Below are 23,341 nucleotides of genomic sequence, written 5' to 3' on the forward strand. Positions count from 1 at the left end.
CTGTGTGCCAGCCCTGCCCTCTAGGAACAACGTCTGATACAACCAGACAGTTCCAGGGTGGTGAGAACGGCTACCCCAGTCTGCTCTGTGGGGAGACTTCCCAGAGTCCAGAGAAAGAGGTGCCAGAGCTCAGTCCTGGAGAAGACTGGGAAGAAGATATCTGACAGTCAGTTCCAGCAGAATGTGCATGTTTGCTAGAAGATAACTTTGTAAGTGTGAGCAAATTTGTTTATATACATGAGGGGTCTGAAATGCTGTTGGGAACAGCATGAATCTTCCCGATTCCAGACCAAATGGCCCTATGTTAATAATATCCCAACTCAACTGTGGTAAAGAAACAAAATGAAGAAGCCTTCTGGCTGTTACCAGTGAAAAAATAGGTTGCTCATTATGGCTATATATACATGTCTCAGCAGTAACTTTCTGCCTCCTCTACCTGGTTTTGTGAACATTTTTACACATGATCCCACTTTGCTGATAATTAGGTTCCATGGCTCCCTCTGGATCTTAGACTTCTGCTGTCCATTTCAGTTTTTCCTCTCAGATTTTCTAAAGGCATTTTCTAAAAGTAAGGAGAGAATTTAAGTAATCATCTAGGAGATCAAAAACTAAAAAAAATACCCTTTCTGTAATTAAAACAGACCACCCAAAAAAAAAAAATTGGTTTTAATAAAAGCTTTTTAAAGTCTTGACTGAGTGCTTAACTTTTGAAATTATCTTTATGAAGTAACTAAATCAGAAAACATATTTTTTCTTCATCTGAAAATAATCAATTGTTAAAAGGAAGCTTTCACAATGAGCGTTTAGTATTTGTTGACGTCTCCAAGTACAACAAATGAATGACCAAGCAAATTAAATAAATAAATTAGAGATTTCAAAGAATATCTGTTTAGTAAGACATTTAGTATTTAGCAATCAAATTATATCTGATTACCACAAAGGAGAGAAGCGGAGAGAAAAGTACTAATAATTATGGGAACCCTAAGGACGTTGTCAAAAAGCTCTTCCTCTGCTCTCATTAGTTCTGATTTTCTCTGTTGCTTATACCATGACCTTTTTACTTGGCATACTTGGAATTGAAAAGGCAGTCTTGGCTGGGTGCAGTGGTTCATGCCTGTAGCACCAGCACTCTGGGAGGCCGTGGCAGGTGGATCATTTGAGGCCAGGAGTTTGAGACCAGCCTGGCCAACACAGTAAAACCACATCTCTACTAAAAAAAAACCAAAAACAAACAAAAACAACAACAACAACAACAAAAAAAAACAGCCCAGCATGGTGGTGGGTGCCTGTAATCCCAGCTACTGGGGAGGCTGAGGAATGAGGATCGCTCGAACCTAGGGGCAGAGGTTGCTGTGAGCCAAGTTCGAGCCACTGCACTCCACCCTGGGTGACGGAGGGAGACTCTGTCTCAAAAAACAAAAACAAAGAAACAAAAAAAAAAAAAAAGAAAAGAAAGAAAAAGAAAAGGCAACCTTATACAAAAGTAGAGCATAGGGAAGCAGAAAGGAAAACCTAGTTGGCAAAAGTCACCTGTTTTAGCCTCACTCCTCTAAGGAAGCTTAGAGATTCCTCTAAGCTCACCTTTATTTTTCACACGTCCTGGGTCCGAATCCCGCCATGCTCCACCGTATTCTTGCCCTTTGCTCTGTTGTTGAAAGAGTCATGAGCAAGGCCTCTCTGTGGATGGTTCTAATGAGACACATGAACAAAGTCATCGTCAGTAAGCAGCCATGTGTCTGGAAGAGGAATGTAGACTCGCGGAGGGAGCATCACCTCCCTCCCCTGTGTGACCTTGGGCAAGGCTTTTCTCTTCTTCGAACCTGTTTTCCTATCTATGAAATGGAGAAAATAGGATTCTCCTTTCCGCTTGCTGTACGGATGGGAAAAGGATCATATAGTTGAAGAGTCTGAGAGGGCAATCTTAAGTCCTAGCACCTTGTAGGTACTTAGCAAATATTTGGTGAATTTGAGTCTGAACCAGATGACAACTGTTTCATCCATTGCTATGTGCTGATGAAATGCAAATTGTCATTAATGTTGGTGAATGAGAAGCTTGATTAAGGAAGAAAGACTGTCGCCCCCAAACATGATCCTGTTTGTGTGTCACAGATCCAGATAGATAATATGTGTATCACCAGCTCTGTTACTTTCTCCAGCATCACAGCTACTTTGTTTAATGTAGTTACAAAATGCCAACAGAAATTATCCCAGCTACCTTTCTTTACCCTATTACCCATCTAGTGGAGAACAATATGATTTAGGCACATTTATTATAATGTAAGAATAAAATAGGCAATAATATGTCTTGACTTTTCCAGGAATTGGAAAGAGGGTTGAGTCACTTTCCCCACAAATGATGCTTTATTGATAGAAAATGTAGGTTCATGATAAGTTCATAAACAGAATTGCCATTTCCAGAAAAAAATTCTTATATATAAATAGGATCAAATTATCATCATTGTGATATTTTAAATATATTGCTGTCATTCGATTTTTATTTTCAAAATGTTCATCTACCTTATACCAGAGTTATTCTTCTGATACTCTAGGATGCTATAATTTTATGAATCTGTGTTTTACATTAAATTATTCTGCCAATTTTACTGATTTAAAAAACTGAGGGTTGGGCACGGTGGCTCACACCTGTAATCCCAGCACTTTGGGAGGCCGAGGCAGGCAGATCACCTGAGGTCGGGAGTTCAAGACCAGCCTCACCAACATGGAGAAACCCCGTCTCTACTAGAAATACAAAATTAGCCGGGTGTGGTGGCTCATGCCTGTAACCCCACCTACTCGGGAGTCTGAGGCAGGAGAATCGCTTGAACCTGGGAAGCGGAGGTTGTGGTGAGCCAAGATCGTGCCATTGCACTCTAGCCTGGGCGACAAGAGCGAAACTCCATCTCAAGAAAAACAAACAAACAAAAAAACTGAGACTCAAAGGAGTCTAGCCTGAAGCCCACTGGAGCCTCTAACACGGGTCTGATGCCTGGATTTTGCCCCCAGACATTCTGATTTAATTAGTTTGCACTGGCTCCCTGACATCAGGACTTTTAAAAGCTCACAGTTGATTATAACATGAGACCAAGTTCAAGAACTTTTGTACTAGCAGAACAGACTGGTTTAAATAAATCAAGTATAGTTATTTAGCCAATTGGAGACTTTCTATCACCTTCCTGGCCTTTACATTTTAATTTACCTCCTATATCCCACCTACATACTCTTTTGAAAAGATTCTGCTAAGTCAAGATATCCAAAAAGAAAAAAAGAACAAGAGAAAGAAGAAAAAATAGAAGTCTGGATAATCTCCCAAGATATTCTGTGTTGACTAATAAAAATCAGCCCTACTCACACACACAAAAATGTAAACATTCATCTTATTGTGCTGGTAGAATTTGTTAGAAATTAAGTGAAACCCAATGACACTGTAATAATATATAAAACCACTTATTTACATTCATAAATTTTAAATGATGACATGGAATTTCAGTTTCTGTTTGGGCATTTTATCCTGTCCTTGCTCTAAGATAAATCTTAACTTGCTTTACATTTTCTCCCAAAGTGCAGTGTGAATTGTAGACAGAGAATCCTAGGGCCATGTGGAAGAGAGTCAAGGGGACTGGGGGTGCCGTGCAGGTAGGGATGCTTAACAGGAGTCAAGCACACTAGAAGGTGAAGCGGAACTGCTATTGAAGAGTCCTTTAATGACCTTGGAATTGTTTAAAACTAAGTGGGAATATTCTAGCAGTAACCTGCTCAAGACTGCCATGCTTCTCCTGAGTTTACAAATATTATTAATAATAGAGTCTGGCAATGAATACACTGCAAACCAGATCCATGATTCAAAACCAAAAATCCACAAGGGGATGAGAATTTTCTAAAGCGTGACGCCTGAAATGGTTTCCCAGAGGAAAGTGAGGAATTCACACTACAGAGTGACTTAACATCCGTTCCCCTACACGCCTCCCCACAGCTCTTCCCCAGTAACCCCTAGAGAAACGGAGACGAGGAGGCCAGGTCTCCTATGGACAGTGGTGAGAGTTCATTTTCCATTTTGCAAACTCATTTTGTTCGTGTCAGTTGCAATGCTCTGCCAAGTGGAGGATGGGAATTTCTAAATCAAAAACTAACCTCAAACCACAATCAGCCTGTGTCAAACTTCAGAAACTACCACCAAACCAGAACGTATGGTAATAATACTACAACTGTTTGTAAAATACTGCCAGATTTGTCACGTTTAGAAAATGCATAGCACATTTTTGGCACGCAATCTATTTTGAATAATGGTGATAAAGATGTATATATATAAATGTATGTTTTTAACATCCCTATTTATTTTACTGATGCATGACAGTAAGTTAGCTAAATCTCCGTCATTCCTCTGTATGGCTCAGGTACAAATTAGATCCCTGCAAAGCCAATTGTTTAAGTATTTTTATCCAATTATGCTGAAAACCTTCAAAATTTATATAAAAACACTGCAGACTTTTTCATTGTCTTGGGTTTGTGTGTGTGTGTGTGTGTGTGTACATGTATATGTTTTACCTACTCCAGCTGAGACACCTTATTTCACTGGAAAAAAATCCCGGAACGTTTTAAGATTTATGAAGTCAGAAGCCTCTCTGACAACTTGTGAGAGTTGTTTCGCTACTTGCATTGCTTCAATGTGAACTAATAACCCAAGGGAAGCTCAAACCTTCACTGGAATGTAAAGCTGGAGGCCTTCACCTCCAGGCCCCAGTATCTGAAAGAGTTGCTAGGAACCTTGACAGGAGATTAGGAGCAGGACAGGGCTGGGAAATGATAAGGAAATCCATTGTGAGGAGGCTAGGTAGCAAACTCCTAGCTCAAAAACTGGCAGTGGGGCGAAAGCCAGGTGAAGGCAAGTTTCTGAAACGGTGCCAATGGTGGGGAGTGAAAAGAAGGTGGGGTTATTCAGCAACAGCTGAATCTTTCTCAGTAAGTTAAGTAGGGGCTGCTCTTATGATAACCCAGCTATCTTTCCCCATATTTGCACCCAGGCTGGTAAACACAGCCTGTGCCAGTCATAGGGCAACCCTGTTGGCTCCGTGCAACTTTATTCTGCCCAGCGTCAGCCAGGCCTTGCTGCGCTGCTTGCTGCACATAGGATCCTAGAGTCCTGGCTCTAATAGGTCACGTTGACACATCCCAGATTAGTGGACACCCAGTCTCCGCTTGACAGAGAATTTCTAACTGTGTTCCACTGGGTCCCTGAAATGTTCAGCGTCTCTTTTATTGACCACCAGATGTTTCCCAGGCTCCATTAAGTCGCATCCAAATATTCTCTGGTTTGTTCGGCCCCGATTCAATTCTCCTTCCCCCTCACCACTGTGCCACTTTCATCATGGAAAAGATGATTCACTGAGTATTTCCATTGAGCAGTGAAGCAGCCCTTTTGTAGCTGATGCCATGCTAGTGAGCATCCTCAATTCATGCAACCTGGTGTGGGAAAAAGAACAGAGTTTCAGGCCTGGTTCGATGCTGACTCAACCACTTTCTAGCTGTGTGATGTTGAGAAAATGATTTCACCTTGCTGAGCCTCATTTTGCCGATCTTCAAAATGGGACTAATAAATAGATGGAAGTTTGAGGAGGAAAGCGATCATACATATTAATAGCAGTTAATGCTTGTTTCATCTTCCTCGCCCTGCCATACTCTTACCATTTCCCTCCCCTGCCCCTCTGCTCATTCTCTCTTTGTTTCATCTTTGCCCCAGAGAAAGAAGTAAACCTATACCTCCCCCAGGCAAACCACTTCACTTCTACCCTCCGTGCCTACCCTGCCCTTTCCCCTATCTTTCAACTCTCCCTTTTCTCTAGCTTCTTATCCTAAGACCACAAATATGCTCAAGTTGCTTTCATCCTAAAAAGAAAAACCTTTCCTCAACCTTCTCCACAATCATGTTTTTCAAACTATCTCATCATCGAAAACTCATTTGTTCGCTTTGCCCAAGGTAGCCTGAAACTCTACAAAGAGATGGTAAGAAGTGCATGTGTAATCTTGGGGGGTGAGGCCAGTAGGGCACCCAGGGTGGCCCCTTTCGTTCTGGCAGAACCCGACACTTTGCCAAGGCATGATACTAATATTCAGAAGACTTTCAGTATCATTTTATCCCTTGTCAAATGTTGAAAAACTCTCAAAAATTCTAACTTAGATTCCAAACGCTATTGTCCAACTTAAATTCCGGGGTTGTTTCATTCACCAGTTGTTTGTTTGCTTGTTTTTGTTTTGAGACGGAGTTTCGCTTTTGTTGCCCAGGCTGGAGTGCAATGGAGCGATCTTGGCTCACCGTAACCTCCGCCTCCAGGCTCAAGCGATTCTCCTGCCTCAGCCTCTTGAGTAGCTGGGATTACAGGCATGTGCCACCATGTCCAGCTAATTTTGTCTTTTTAGTAGAGATGGGGTTTCTCCATGTTGGTCAGGCTAGTCTCGAACTCCCAACCTCAGGTGATCCACCTGCCTCGGCCTCCCAAAGTGCTGGGGTTACAGGTATGAGCCACCGCATTCGGCCTCATTCACCATTTTAATAAAAACATTTTATATATACACCATTGAATTCACCCTTGTGTTTAGAACGCTGGATGCATAATCGTAATTCCTTGTAATTATCATCTGACTTCTCTTTCACTTGTAGAGTGAACCAAGAGCTGGATAATGTACTATAAAAATACCTCAGTAAAGGGAAGGTAGTCCTTCACATTTCTTAAACTTACAGTCCTCTTATTAAAAAGCTGTATTCCTAATGGAGATGAAGACTTCAATTCTGGAATCTTTTGGGCACTCCTTTATGGCCAATCTTCTCCTGTTTTTTCAGCTTTCTCTGCCATTACCATGGTACATAAACTCTTAACTACAGACAAACTGTTTGACTTCTTGTTTGGCAGACATGACTTTGTAGCTTCCCACTTGCACACACTACACACCAAATATCACTGTCCCTCCTCTCTGCCTGTCAACACACTCTCCATCATTAAGGGCCAGGTCAAGTCCCATGATCCCTCATGAAGTCGGCTGTGCCTGTTCACAACAGAAAATATGCCCTTTCTCCTCTGAACTTCTTTGGTGCGTCTAGCTGAGCCATCCAGTCATGCTGCCTTGTAACAGCTCCTTTTTATCTTGTTGGCCTGTTTCACGATTTTACATAGTCTGTGCGTATTTTGTCTCCTAATTAGCCTGCAAGATTCTGGTGGACAGAGATCACATCTTCCTCCCACATTCTGCTATTCCTAACATAGCCCTTGACAAAGTCGGCACTTCATGTGGCCCTGCTTCTGTTCCCTCCCCAAGTAGCATCCCCACTCTACTGGAGTTTCACCTTGTTTCTAACACCAAAAAATAGAAATAGTGCAAGTTGATATAATGAAAAAAGCACTGGGGGTTTCCAGAAAAGCCAATAGAATGGATTGTGCTTAACCCGGGGATAAGTGCCTTGGAACAGGCCCAAGTTATGAAGAAAAGAAATGGAGCAGAGAGTCTAGGAGAGGAGGGTCCATGCCTGTCTTTGCTTGCCGTCATTTCTCCCCCACCTACTGTAGTGCCTGGCCCATGTAGGCATGCAGTTAGTGTCCATTGAATAAGTGAATGCCCAAATGCTGAAAGAAAAAGCAAATGCCATGTGGAGGGACCAGCTCGTGCAAAAGGAGCCAGCACATTATGCTTGAGAAGCAGCAGACTTATTTTCCTGGGTGGAACCAAGAAATGACCTGCACAATGATGGAGAGGAAGAAGAAAAGAAAAATAATGAATGGCATCAAAGTGATTGCCAGGAGTTTCTTTTTAGCAGTGAGTTGCAAACGTTCTATTATCTGTTCATTCATTTATTCCACAATTGAGCATCTACTATGTGCAAGGCACTATGCTAAGACCTGGGGATTCTATAGTGAGTGAAACAGTCTCTGCCTTGAAGGATCCTGCAGCCTTTTCATCATGAACTCTAGTAAGTGGTGGCACATACTTATGACCCTGGTTATTGCGATTCTAACAGTATTCAATACAAGAGAACCATGTATCCAGCCTCAGTCATAGAGGGCTCCAGCAGAGAATAGAGACCTTGGTTAAAATGAGCTCCAATATAAACTACGTCATAATGACGGATGATTTGAAGGCAGCAAGAAAGATTTAAACTTTAAGGAAGATCTTTCTGCCTGGAAGGCTGCCTGGGATTTTGGTATGGCCAAATGAGTAGCTGTGGAACAAGCCTGAGTTTATTTACGGGCCATGCAGAAGCCCCAGCTTGCCAGCCAAGACCCTTGGCTTTGAGTCTAAATAATGGGTTAAGAGGAAAAAAAAATATTAAAAAGAAGATGTTCACATTGAATTTTTTTTTTCTGGTCATCTAGATGAACTTGCTTTTTGACATGTTCCTAGAGCCGTGGTTGGCATAGACTTTACTAGAAACCAAAAACAGAAATAATTTTTTTTTTTGAAATTTAGAGACAAATCTCTGAGGGTCAGATGACACAAAGCAAATTAAGTTTAGAGCAGATGTGGAAATGAGCGAGACCTTGGAGCAGTACTTCCAGCAACAGTGTTTAATGAGTAGACATTGGTTGGTTTATTTCTGACATCTTATGAATTCTAAGATCGCTACCTATGACTGGAAGATTTGACCTTCATTTTTCATTTATCTCATTTTCTTTCATTTTCTCTTCTCTTTATTTCTTTTTCTCCAGGATGATGGCCTCCCAGAAAATGAACATCAGCTGTCAGTAGCTGGAAAGATAAAGAAGCATTTCAACACAGGCCCCAAGCCGAATAGCACAGCAGCTGGAGTCTCTGTCATAGCAGTAAGCATCTGAAATATCCACCTATAACTTTTTTAAAGCAACCCACCTAAGAGACAGGCATTACTCAGGAGATTCTCCAGCCAGAGACAGCAGAATGGGTCATTTCTTTAGACAGCTCAGCCACTTAATACACTAGAGGAGGTATGGGACTTATATATATTATGTGTTTCTGCAGATCATTTCCCTCGGCGTCACATCATTATCCAACACCTCCAGGGTGTCTTGCAGTATATATGAATTTTATGATTTATTTATTTAAAACCGAAAACCTCCCCCCTGCTGGACTCTGTGCCAACGCAAACTTTTTGGCTCTAAGAAAAAGAGTTCATAGTGTCCTTTTGCTAGAACCTAGAAAGGAAAGGCAAGCCGAGAGAGACGACATTGCAGGGAGAGCTTGGAACACTATGGATCTTGATACTAGACCTAAATTAAAGTCAAAGCATAGCAGAAAGCTACGCGGTGAGATTTTCCGTGAAATTGAATTACTGTGAACACCCAACGAAGTCATAATGTCTTGCTCCTTGGAAATTTCTGTTCTTAAAGTTGAAGGTCTTTTAACATTTACTATTTTATTGATGCGGCTGCACAAGGCCTTTTTTTCTGTTCTATACGTGCAGACATACACTACATGCAATTTGATCACAGCTCTAGGCAAAGATTAAATTGGGCCGAGGAAAAATGAAACCTCATATTTCCTGGTGTCATATTCTAGAGTAAATATATTCAAGTTCTAATTACTTGAGTTTTTCATAATTTCCTCTTTTTTTTCAGAGTATGTAAATTTTAATAGCATATTCAATCTGAAAATCACTTGAGCTTTTTTCTTCTCCAAACAAAGAATTTAAGACACTGTGATGTGGACTTTTTCAAAAGTATTTATGCTATTAAACAGTACCTCTCACTCATGAGCAGTACTGAATATCTAACTTCTCTGGGTGTTTTTAGTTTCTTTCTTTTTTTTTCTTTTTTGGTTGCATGAGAGCTCTAAATAAAACTGAGGATAAACAAGTGATCTGTTTGATACCACCAGTCCCAGATCTGGGTTACTAAATATTTGATATGAGGTTCCAGAATTTGCAAATGGTACGAATGCATGCATACACGCTCTCGTACTGTTTACATTTCACGTTTCTCGATTGAACCCTTTCAATAGTGATTTACATGCGTGTGAGCAACTGGCCCATGTGTAAAGTGAAAAGGAATGCCTACTCTTCCAGATGTTCCTCAGTGCCGCTGAAGTTTTCAAATTTCAACTTGTTCCTGCCCTCTATCTTTAATTCTTTCTAAGAAAATTCAGTATAGAGGTAAACTAGCCTCTACATCTTTCATAGATGGTCAGTGTTCTTTGTTCTGAACTGATATTCAGTCAGTAATTTTTGAAAGCAACAATCTCATAGTGATTCTCTACTAAACCAGACATTCTAGACTCTGTTTCCATTGTTTGTTCAAGATATAAGTCGATTCCAAACATGTGATTCCACAGTTTTCTTTTGGAATGGACTGCCAGCACGCTTGTCCATGAAAGGGACTGTTTTTCTCCTGCTAAGGGCTTACGGCTGCTAGAGAGTGCCTTTTCCACCTCTGTCATTTTGATTTTGTTTTCTTTTTTCCCTGGTCTTTTATTTTAATCAGTCTTTGGTTAAGTTTGCCTTGGTTGCTCAGTATGGGTTTGTTCACAGTATTCTAGGAGTCTTACAATGACTAAGGGCAGGAACGTCAGGGCAATTTTCCAATTGACAAATAGCACATATTTGAGGGGAAATCCTAGTTTAATCAAAGTTGGATAAATTCTGAAGCCTTATCCATATGAATTCATTAAAACCTCCTCTAGGTGGATCTTAAAACACTCGTTAGTATTTGAAGATCAAAGATCCACTATTTTTTTTCCCTAAATGTCATGATTGGACCACTTTGAATGCAATTTTGAATGCAAGTTTCTCAATTCATCACTAACACGGTTTCCATGGAAACTGCACAAACTGGTAATATACTTACAAATTGTAAAGTGGGCTGTGTAATGCTGAGTTATGCGTTGGTTGCATGCTTGTTTAATCTTTACCGTTGCAGAGGTTTTTGTCTTTTTTTAAAATAATTATCAACTTAATTCAGATTCAAAATAATTGGCTGGTTTCAGAAAACTGTATCTTTAAAAGTGCCTGTCAGATCTACAGCACAATTCATATGTTAACCATCAGCATTCATATTTCAAGCATAAAAGAGAATATCAATGTAGATTTCAGAGGTTGTTTTAAGAGAAACTGGTCTACCATACTATGTACATTTAGGCACCTTCTCCAGAATGCTTTTCCCTCATAAATATCTCTACCTTCTAGAAGAACTCGGCCAAGGTCAGTAGCCACAGGGTGGGGCTGGGAATTAGAAACTGGCTATTTTGGCCCCTTCATTTTGTTACTTTCAGAATAGCACTGGATATATCCAATTATACTGCATAACCATTTTTTCATTCTTAAAATGCAAAGGCTATCAGGGGACTATCACAGGAAAAAGAAATTCTGGCATTAAATAATATTCCAAAGTATGACTGCCAAGAAAGACTATTCTGCTATGAAGCAAAATAAGTGGAAGGTAGAAGAAAATTTTTTTTATAAATGATGCATTCTATAAAGACTATTTGATAATTTAATAATTTAATATAATGATTAATTTGCTCACATCATTAAAAGTTCAGGAACTGATATAACACAGTGATGAATTCTATTTGATAGATTTACAAAAACTTATTTCAGCATAAATTTCATTCAAACAGAATTTTCCTGGATATATATGCTCTCCCCAGAGGCTACAAAATCATGTATTTTAAACCGCCTTTACCATGGGACTAATAGTTTAGAATTACATATACCCTTTAGAATTTTTAAAAAATTATTATTTAGGATGTAGTGTTAGTTTGTGGTTTGGTGGTGGGGGGGAACCAACAACTAAATAATTGATTTTTAACTAGTACTTCTCATTTCTTAGTTAGAAACCTAATTACCTGCTGGAGATCACCCATGCTCATAAGAGAATCTATGACACTTTTTTCTTTCTTAGAATGACAAAAGAAAAAGAAGAAAGCATACTGTCATAACGGGCAGCCTCTCTCACAGGTGTAATTTATGATATGAGCATAGTTTAACATGTACTCATGTTCTGAACTGTAGTGTGTTTTGTTCTTGTTGTCATTTTTTTTCTTCTGCTTCACACTCCCTACATTATTGAGACCAAAGAAAGGACAAATGATAACCTTATGTTAAGGTTGCAAGAGGGCCTCGAGTTGGTTAGGACAGTAATTACTAGCTGGAGGTTCACTGGGATCACACACCCTCCTGAAGGAGGAAAGGTGCTCTGACATTAGGTCAAGCCATGGGATTAGGTGGAAGCTATTGCATTCCTTAGAACTGCAGCATTCTGTGTCTCTCAGAGAGACTCCATTGTCCCTCTGCTGCCTTTCCCAGTAGCTGGGGGATTGAAAAAGAGAGAGAGAGAGAGAGAGAGAAAGGGAAACAAAAGGTTATTAAAATGCAATTTATAGACATAAAATGAATTAGAGATGACATTTTAACGGTGAACTTTTTGAGAGCTGAGGGAAGAGAGAGAGGCATTATTAGATTTGCTCAGCTTGATGAAGAACCGATGACTAAGATGTCAGTTCCAATTTATTTTTCCTCATTTAACACTGTTTATTATTTTAACCAATAATTTTCCTAATGCTTTAAAGTTCTTCTTTTGCATTTTGCTCATGCAAATAGAGCATTTCAGTCTAATTGAACAAATCCATACTAATCAGCGTGCATATAATTGTGACACTGGGAAGCTTAGTTCTAAAATGAGACCTGTTATATGACACTTTGCCTGTAGATGGCAATAGAAAGCTAATTACTAAGTAGCTGTCTATGGCCAAGCACACACCTTCATCTTCCTGAAAGCAAGTAGTATACTCAATTTTTTTCTCAATAAAAGGAAACATACGTTTCTAAAAAGATTAAAACCTCACATTGCATTTTATGAACACTTGGATAGCCTAGTTTATAATCAGAACACCAAATCCTCCAAACAGTTTTTAGTTTAAATGCCTGGTGCCCTGGCATGTTTTTGAAATACCTTTGTGAATTCAGAAGTAGAAACTGTCGTCAGCATCACACCAGTAACGCACTTGAAAGAACACGTAAGCCTCTCTCTGAAGAAAGGTGTCCAAGTCGCATCCTCTCGCAGGCAGAATGGGGAAGCGGGCGCGCGGCATGTTTAGTGTTCTTCAGGTTGGGGGATTGAATCTTTTATTCCCAGGTAGCCAAAAGCTAACATCTTATTCCAGGATGAACAACTTTGAGGACTTCTCCTGTCTTCTATTTATTGTACTTTGTGTTAATCATAAGCACTTAACTGTACATATGCATTTTTAATATACAGTGAAAACTATATTTTGTTTTACTTCATTTTCCATATTTTCATAGAGAAAATTTATTGACTGTTTTATACTCTATCTTTGTAGTTTAGAAATGTAATTAAGATTCACCTTTAATTAGATCATATACCTTTTATAAAAAGGAAAAGATTCACCTTTAAGACTAGCTCTGCTTTTGAAGATTAACTCAGAAATTTAAATTGCTGTAATTAATGAGGTTTCAAAACCTGATTCCTGTCCTCTTTCATTTCATAGTTATGAAGTCCTCAAATGTAACCCTTATGTGGTAATACTCTATGGGGTCCAATCGGCTTTCTCTTAAGTGGCTAATGCTGATTTCAGTACTTATTGAATTGTGAAGCATTTTCTATTCTATGGCATATGAAGAGGTGTTTGTATCTTTTGAAATTGAGAGGACATGTTTAAAATGGTCATTCAAAAACTTGTTTGATGAACTAGATCTATTTGAGCAAATTGGCCTCCAAAATATTCATGAGGGATTAGTGTCATTTCCTGCCTTTTTGTTTTCAGTACGCAGACTTAGGATATTAGCTAGTTACCCTGCAGAAGAGGCATCGTAACTATATATACATATAGAATCAATGAAGAACAGCTTGGTCTGGAGTCTTAATTCTTTAGCACAATGTTGATCCACTGAGTTGCCCCGTTTCTCTCTGCTCAGCTGGACCACGGGTTTACCATCAAGAGATCAGGGTCTTTGGACTACTACCAGCAACCAGGAATGTATTGGATAAGGTATGAGATGGTGCAGCTCAACAGTCAGTGTTTCCATGGCAACGTGCTGGCAGTCTCCATTAACCAGTTCCTTCGGTGGATAAACATGCTTTTGATTTGTTATCCAGTCCATATGCTGCTTTATCGGTTTCATTTTAATCTTGATTGAGATGCCACACCCCCTCATTCCTTTTTTTCACCCATTATTCACACTGACATTTGCCAGCTTTCTTTCCATTGCACATGCTCAGTATCAATTTTCCTTATGGTTAAAAGGACAGTATATTTAGTGCTAATGCCAAAGCGTTTTCCTGATATTGCTAATTAAAACAATGACTTCCAGTGCTCTTCTGTCCCTTAACAAATGGAAGAACAATAGCACGCTAGTGTGTGTTCTATAGAAGTATATACTGTCATTTTAAAGTCATCAAGCCCAACCTTGACCTGATTAGATGGATAACAATGCATTTACACTTTAGTAGTAGAAGCGCCTCAAAGTACAATGGGCTATAGAATGCATTGTGTGTGTTGGTAAGCTTGTGTTTTCAAATTCTCCACCTTTTGTTTTGTTTTTGTTTTATTGTTCCCTCTTCCCCCCTGGAAATCCCTCTATGTATTAGCTATTGCATGAATTTATTTTTCAATATTTTGTAACTGTCAGATTATTTAGCCGGCTTATCTGCTCAAGCAAAAGGGATTATGGGAGGTATCGATTTTTTAAAAACTGGGTTAAGAATTCTATCCAATCGCTTTCTATTCCAGTCAACTGCCCTGGCATTTCCTTCAAGGGGCATTGTTTATGTCTCTTTAAGTTATCCACAAGCAGGATGGTTTTTGATGGTTTGAGAAATGAACTCTGAGAAATCCTAGGGAGCTTGTTTTCTCCATCTTAATGTTTCTGAAATGATCTCCAGGTAACGCTCCACGTCTTAGTGTTTGAAAAAAAAAAAATTCCATTGGTTTTGGCATTTGTTCTCTCCAAACTATGGAGCCTATCTGGAGTAAGACAGTAGCTGTCTGATATTGTTTCATGGTTAGACCGCAAAGTTTAACCAAAAAAATAAAATATATACATATGTGTATATATGCATATATAATGTATATGTGTGTATATATATATATGATTTTAGCCCCAGTTGTTACTCCTGGTTATTTTTCTATAATCAGACACTCAAAACATAGTACATAGGAAAGCAGAAAGGGGCATACCTTGACAAATGATTCAGATATACTAAAATCATGATCATTTCCAAATCTGTTTAAAGCAAGAAAACACCCAAAGCTCAATCAAATTTTCTAAGGTCATTTTTGACATAGAAGGCTATTGGTGTCTTCTCCGTTTATAATGCATGTAGGAGTTGCACATTCATTTATTTAGTTTACCTACATTATTGGCCTTATAGATGTAGAAAGAACTTAATTTTTGACTTTATTTTGGAGGGAGGAGGGTGGGTTCATCATAATCTGCCTTTGTGCAGACCCTTCTTGTTTGACTGTATCACAGAAGAGAATTCATCCATCTTTTACTTTTACCTGGAAGAATATATACTTTCAGAAGATTGCACCTATCAGGAATGCACATCTCTCTAAATTTTCACAAACTGAACATGCCCCTGTAGGCAGCACCCAGATCAGGCACAGAACACTGGGGGCTCCCTTCCGGGAGGGTCACTTCACCTCAAGGGTAAACATTGACCCTAGAGTCTAGCCACATTAATTAGCTTTGGCTGGTTTTATACTTTATATAAATTGAATCACAACATGCTCCATCCTTTTAAATTATGTGTCTCTTAATGTCAGGAATATTAACCAGAGATGTAAGTGTAAAGTTAATATACAATTAAAAATAGGCATCAAGTATGTCTAATTACAGTTGTGCACATTTGTATTATAAAAATTACACATATAAAGTCACCTAATTTCAAAAACCTCTGGAAAATTAAATTACTAAATTTGTGGGATTGAGGATGGGAACTAAACCCCAAGTAAACACAATAATTAATAAACATAGCCAAGTATAAAAAGGCCATTTAACTAAAATCCTAGTGATGGCTCCCATCAGCAGACAAAATGACACATCCCTGAATAATGGGCAGGAGCAGATGGGAGATAATCTCTTTTTTCTTGCGCACATAAACTGCTCTGTTTTCCAGCTGGGGCAGTAACAACAATGTTTATAGTTAGTGCTGTACCGAACAGCGCACCCAGTATGTAAAGCTAAATTGGAGAAAGGATGCTAAAAACTCATCGGCATATATGCTTAATTAGGAAGTTTTATAATGCCATTTAGCCCCAGAACGTACACGCTCTCCTTACTGATTGCAAGTGCTTGCCTTTTATCTCCGCAGAAGTGGGAGCATTTGTCTAACCATGGTGGCAGCCAACTTTCTAACATAAACAATCATTACAGGCGAGCATCCCCGCTCCCAATTGTTGTGTTTAAAGCGCTCATGGCTGTTTTTACTGCTCTAAGCAGGACACTTGGGAGTCACGCTTGCTTTTTGTAAAGCAGATCACATAAGGGCACAGGCTGGGAAAACCATCTCCTCAGGGTGCCCAGAATGGGTCTGTCCCTCTTAACTGGCTTTTTGGTGACTATAGACAAATAGTGGGGGTTGTTTTCCCCTTTCTCTCCATTCTCCAGCCTCATACCAGAGAGCTGCTTCCAAGGGAGCAGCATCCTTCACTTGACCCATGCATCCAGGAGACCTTGCTCCTGTCACCCAGAGTCCAGGGGGGACGCTGCCCCAGGAATGAGCTCACTGGGCTATTCCACACTCTCCTAAGAAGCCACCATTTTCCCCTGCTGCAGGCCACTGGAAAACATTTGCATCCCGTTACATTTTCCCCTTCCTGGAAATGCATCCTTATTCAAAGGGGACGTGGTCACACACATTTCTACCTTCCCAAGTGAAACTGTCACCATGGCAGGTGCTATGCCCTGTAACACGCGGGGAAGAATCCTGCACCTTCAGCACACAGAACAGGGCAACAGCCAGAACCGGGTAACTCAATTAAATAAAACAAATATCAAAACAAGACATAAGCTAAACATGAGAAACAAGATAAAATGGGGAGGCGAGCTAGGACAAAAGGGTGGTTGAGTTCCCAGGCATGACGTAACTAAAATGTGCATATTGGATTCGAGCACCGTGCTGAAACAGTGAGTAATGAGGCAGAGCGGTGGCGGCCGCACGCCGTCTTTGCAAGGCTATTAAAAGCTGTCATGCTCGGTTGTTAAAAGGAATGGGGTCAGTTAAATGCATCTTGCTCCGCGCAGGTTTGAGAGAACTGTTCCCTTGGAAGCCAGGGAGGAACCTCCGTGTGGTGTGAGAAGGGATCTAGGGCCAGCCTCGATCAGAAGCAGCTAAATGTACACAGCAAGTTGCAATGCATTGCAGGTTGCTTGGTGGCGAGCTGTCCTGGCCTTGTTCTGCAGAGGGAGAGGGCAGTCCCCGCGGAGAGCCAGAGCATGGCTGGCAGGCAGGGCAGATGCTCCACCCACTCCGGAGGCTCCCTCTGTAACAGAAAGTTTGGGGGGTTCAGTTTAACACATCGAAAAGTCATAGGTTTAAACTTCAAAACCACTCAGACTGTGATTAGAGAGAAGTCTCAGGAAAGTAGTGAGGATTGGTCTTGCAGTTGTACCTTGATACCCAAGCATGAGCTATTAGGCCATAGTCTCAAAAGATGAGTGACACCTATGCCTGTAGTGGCATGAAGGTCACCAAGGGTCATTAGAAAGAACATGGGAATAGTGAAACATCTGCGTTGCATTTCCCAACTCAAACAGGTTGCTCACTGAGGTTTTATTTTCTTTTGTTTTGTTTTCAGAGGCCCCTTAAGAGAGGATTCCAATGACATATAAGTCTTTTTAAAATGTAGCTTACTTATTATGAAAAATGAGAAAATGCCATGGCATTCCAAGTCTTAATCATTGAGTATAAATTGAAGAGAGATTTTAACATTTTCCTAAGATTCCTGATGATTCCAGATCGACTGAAAATTGTGTAGTATCATATTGATTCTGCCCTTGCCCCAGAACCTCTTTCCCTCATTTTGACTTAAAAGTAAACATCTGTGCTCTTTTCTACATATTCATTCCTGCCATACTTTGTGAATGCTCCTTAGTGAGGTCATTGAGAGGATAGAGGTTTTATGAGGTATAAATGAGCAAGAAATCATACATAAAGAACTTAATTATAAGTATGACACACCTCTTATTAAGAAAGGGTATGAGGCCAGGGGCGTTGGCTCAAGCCTGTAATCCCAGCACTTTGGGAGGCCGAGACGGGCGAATCACGAGGTCAGGAGATCGAGACCATCCTGGCTAACCCGGTGAAACCCATCTCTACTAAAAAATACAAAAAACTAGCCGGGCGAGGTGGCGGGTGCCTGTAGTCCCAGCTACTTGGGAGGCTGAGGCAGGAGAATGGCGTAAACCCAGGAGGCGGAGCTTGCAATGAGCTGAGATCCGGCCACTGCAGTCCAGCCTGGGCAACAGAGCGAGACTCCATCTCAAAAAAAGAAAAAAAAGAAAGGGTGTGAGTATTCATAGGCTGAAATAAACAATTTTCAAATATATGTCAGTCACATGACACTTTTAGAAATTAAGAAGTCTTGGAGGCTGGGTGTGGTGGCTCACACCTGTAATCTCAACACTTTGGGAGGCTGAGTCAGGTGGATCACCTAAGGTCAGGAGTTCAAGACTAGCCTAGCCAACATGGTGAAACCCCATCTCTACTAAAAATGCAAAACATTAGCTGGGTGTGGTGGTGGGCACCTGTAATCCCAGCAACTCAGGAGGCTGAGGCAGGAGAATCATTTGGGCCAGGGAGGCGGAGATGCAGTGAGCCAAGATCACACCACTGTACTCCAGCCTGGGCAACAAGAGCAAATCTCCGTCTCAAAAAAAAAAAGTAATGGAGATTGAGATTAAATTAACTTAATTAAAGATTGGCAGCCCAGTGTACAGAGAGAGTGTGGCTTTGGAGTCAAGAAGCCCTGGGTTTGGATCTAGTCCACCCCATTTCCTGCAGAGTAACCTTAGGCGAGTTACATTCTTCGTCTGATTTTCAATTTCCACACTTACAAAAGGGAGAAGAGCGTTATCCACCTTCAAAATCTGTGGTGAGGATTAAATTAGCCTGCCTGTGCAAAAGTGCTTTCACACACCCCAGCCCAAAGAAGAAACTCAAAAAAAAAAAAAAATTGATATCTGTTTCCCTGACTTTCAAGAGCAAATCACCCACTCCACAGATTTTGCTGAGAAAACTGATCTCTCTTCAGAGAGAGGCATTTGTTATTAGAGCAGAATCATGAACTTTTTAAATGCTCTGATTAGGGTAAAATGCTCAGTAATGTATATGTTATATTTCTTGTGAGTATTTATGGCATTGTGTTTTACCTGAAGTAGCTATAGCCAAAAATTCTGATGAAGTATAAGTTTAAAATGTGATCCTCTAGGACAGGAATTGGCAAACCACGGCCAATGGGCCAAATCTAGCCCACTTCCTTTTTTTGTAAATAAAGTTTTATTGGAACACAGTCACACACATTCATTTGCAAACTGTCTATGGCTGCCTTTGCCCTACAGCAGCAGAGTTGAGTAGTTGAGTCAGAGAACCATGTGACTTGCACAACTTAAAATATTAACTATCTGGCCCCTCCGGAAAAGTTTTCCAGCACCCTTTCTAGGGGGAAAATATGTCTAAATTAAAAGGCACCATCTGTACAAATGCAAATTCCACAAGAACAGGATTAGGGCTTATTAAAAACTATATCTCCACTGCCTAGTAGAAGATGCCTTCAATAAATATTTGTAAAGTTAACAAATAAATGATTGAGCTCTCCAAAGAAGGGACCATTTTTTCACTGATTTTCAGGATAGACATGTTTTTGAAGAATTTGGGATCCATCAAAGTTTGGGCAATCAAATCACATATGAGATGCTCCAGAATAACATCCCACTTTTAGCAATCCAGGACTAAGCTTTTTGGCAAGGTTAAAATGGTTTCTGCAATAAAAGGAACTACCCCTGACTCACCTGCTTTGTAGGCACTAAATTTTCATAGATTTTTTTTAAGGCAAACTGTGTTTTTGGTTGCTGTTTAGTTTACTCATATGATGGAGAACAAACATGGCAATTCCACGGAGGTTGGGCTCCTATAAGAAAATCAGGGGCTGTTGGGCAGAGGAAGCACACGAATTTTGTCCTGAGCTCAACCCCCACCAATTGGCTGTAATTTTAACTGTCTGATAGGAGGCCATCAGAAACCCACTGCAGAGCTAGGCCAATTTAAGACTCTATTAAGAACCAGGTCAGCAGGAGAAGCCTATGTTCAAGATTATTAGTGCAGAAGCATAAGGTCAGCTCTCCCAGGAAAATGGGGAATAAGATTTAAGATAATCATGCCAAGAAAGTAAGCAGCTTGGAAGGCTACTCAGTTGCATCCCACGAAGGCCTCCTTTTGCCATTTTAATGGTTGTCTTTAAGAAAAGCCATGCCATGTCTTCAGATACTGTGTCATTTCTGGCAAGACCTCAAAAGGATATGAAAGCAAAACACAACAACTGCAATAAGCATGAGAGTAAGCCCAATAAAATGAGGAGGGTGGATATTTCAATCGATTTGTCAGTTTAATTTTACTAGCAAGCAAAACATTTCCAAACTGACAAGCAAATCGTAATGTAGTCCCCACAGAGTGAGGGTAAGCAAAAGAAAGGGTTCCTGAGATTAATGTCCCAGCAGCTGCATCCCCAGTTCGGTCTCCTAGGCAGTATGAATAATGGATGGACTAAAAGGCGAAATGCACAATAATGTTCTTTTATTAATGAAATGAAGACTATATGTGATGGCTAGCCATAAATTAAGAAAAGCAAAAAAGGAAAAGCAGTCCACATTTGCCTCTGAAAAATGCAGTTACTTAAATCCAATAATTACTGCCATGACAGAAAACATTGCCTCACAATGAAAATGAGTACATCTCTTGTGAATCCTGCAAGTGTTGCAGAACAGAAATATGTTTGGTCCATAGACTGTAAGGCCTATTGTTTGCTAAGAGAAAAACATAACCCATTAAGTAGATTGATGGTGATATTAAGCATATTCATAGAATTTCATAGGTGAAAGTTTCCCTAGGGATCATGCACAATAACCCCCCTTCAGTCTATGGACCTGGAAATTGGGGCTCGGTGTGGTTAGAAAACATGTCCAAGGTCATATAATTAGCTGAGCTAGGACAAAAAGCTAATTCTCCTGACTTCCACCTACTGCTGCTTCCAAGGGGATTAAACTTAAGCTACCAGACAAGACAAGCATTAGAGACGTGGGGTGACTCAGACTCTGACAAAATCTAAGCTAATGCTTCAATTCATGTTCTTGATTATTCCTGACCTTCCTCCTCTATGCTATGTTTTTCCTTTAACATTACAGACATACCAGATGGGTAGTTCATATGTCTTTATACGGAGTTTCCAAATTTAATGTCAGAACGAAGGATTTAAACTATCTGAGCACATGTGGAGGATACTGTCATTTCATTGTAACAGAATAGGCCACTGGCCAAATTCAGTAGATGTATCCTTTATGGGAATAAATCTGATAATAGGCAAGCACTGTCTTTTATTTATGTATGCCTGGTGTTATGGCAGGCACCAACATGACGGGGAGGGATTTCCCTAAGATTTTCAGCTACCACGTGTGCAACCACCTGAGTTGCTGAGGTAGCTGGCATTGTTTTACCATTCCTCTGTTTTCACACTTGATCTAGCATCTGCTAAGGGCTTTGTGATAAGCCAGGGCTTACAGTTCATGGTAGAAATATGCAGTGTTTCTTCTGGGTAGGACAGGTTTATATTAGTCCATTTCTCTATACCATTTTATTTAATCAACCATGTGTTCTCTCTTTACCAGCTTCCCCCAGGCCATCATTACTCAGCTCTCACCCAGTACACAGCGTGGCGGTCGCTATCATGCACATATTTGAAGTAACTAGGCTAGAGCTGCATCCTTGGTTACCACTGGTCAACTCCAGAATCTCAACAGAGTTCTTGCTTACCTCTAACCTGTGATAACTAGCACCAAAATGTGATAATGCACTCTTCAGAGTCTCTTAGGATCTCTTAAAGAAGTGGTAACTTACTAAGGAAACACTTGGGAATTCTACCGCAAGCCTATTCATGTAGGTTCCGACAAAGCTACAAATTTATATGAACAAAATAACTAATAAAATAATAAATCCATTAGGAACTCCTAAGTGTTCATGGAGCCTCAAGCCTATACCTGAGGACATCCTTAATTTACAAAAATAGGCATTAAGAAGAGACCCTATTTGCTTGATGTCTGGGGATTTTTTTTGTGACTGATAAAGAGTAAAGCTAGCCACACACACACACACAAAATCAAGTTGACTCTTGAGGACTCCCCCCTGACCCCACCAACAAAAATAGTACAGCTGCCTTTTAGAAGTGGTTGAAAGGGCTCAGAATCTGAAGTTGTGATGCAGGATTTCAGAGGAACAAATTATGTTTCAAATGCTTTTTTTCTTTTTCAGGGGCGGGGAAGACATTTTCAATTGGATTACATGTTTTATGACAATACTTTGTAAAAATTATATAATAGCCTATAGTGCTATTTCCTTGGTAACTTCATCTGTCCCAAACTGCATATCTGGGCTACCAAATTCATTTGGAAAAGATGAACTGCACCTATTTTAGAGTCAAGTTAATTTTGTGGCCACAAGCTTCTAAACATCATACGTTACAGTGTTTAGTATAATAAGAAATTAGACCGCAATAAATGCTTGTTGGATGAGTGAATTCGTAAGAGAATTTTAACTTTATCTGACATAAGAATTTGGTCATATTTGAAACATAAGTTATAGTCTTAAATATTGCCTCTTAATACTTTTAACTTCTTACTCTTTTGTGTTAGAGTTGCTTTGAATTCTATTTTTTGCTATTGTTATTATTCAGAAAGTATACAGTCCCCTAAAATAATGCTATATTAATTAAGAAGTATTTAATACACACTTAATATGTGCGCCACAGTCTACTAATCATCTGGAAAATGCAAAGAAGTTTCAAATTCTCCCATAGAATAGTTGGCAAAGTATTTGGGGAATATGCAAAGAAAAAAAAATAGAAGGTCAGTGTGCAATTAATTCCCAAAAGTTTGGTCAAAACAATTCTTGCCTAAGGAGTTTAGAAAGAAAAAATATGGTACAGAAGGTAAAATTTGATCAAGTCTTCAAGAATAAATAAATTGGCAGGGCGCAGTGGCTCACACCTGTAATCCCAGCACTTTGGGAGGCCAAGGCAGGTGGATCACCTGAGGTCAGGAGTTTGAGACCAGCCAGGCCAACATGGTGAAACCCCATCTCTACTGAAAATACAAAAA

General features: G+C 40.0%; 1 protein-coding gene across 4 annotated transcripts in view; it reads left to right on the forward strand.

The window, feature by feature from the left end:
• Positions 1-23,341, forward strand: part of DCLK1 (doublecortin-like kinase 1) — a 369,212-nt gene that overhangs the window by 335,625 nt on the left and 10,246 nt on the right. For 2 of the 4 annotated variants that reach the window (XM_011993009.1, XM_011993011.1), the window contains 2 exons: positions 8,691-8,804; positions 13,889-13,962. In XM_011993009.1, the coding sequence (XP_011848399.1) occupies positions 8,691-8,804; positions 13,889-13,962 (188 nt within the window). The remainder of the gene's footprint in view (positions 1-8,690; positions 8,805-13,888; positions 13,963-23,341) is intronic. The other 2 variants (XM_011993008.1, XM_011993010.1) reach the window with 1 other exon arrangement.

This window comes from Mandrillus leucophaeus, unplaced genomic scaffold (genome assembly GCF_000951045.1).
Source record: "Mandrillus leucophaeus isolate KB7577 unplaced genomic scaffold, Mleu.le_1.0 Scaffold421, whole genome shotgun sequence".
Classification (NCBI taxonomy): domain Eukaryota; kingdom Metazoa; phylum Chordata; class Mammalia; order Primates; family Cercopithecidae; genus Mandrillus; species Mandrillus leucophaeus.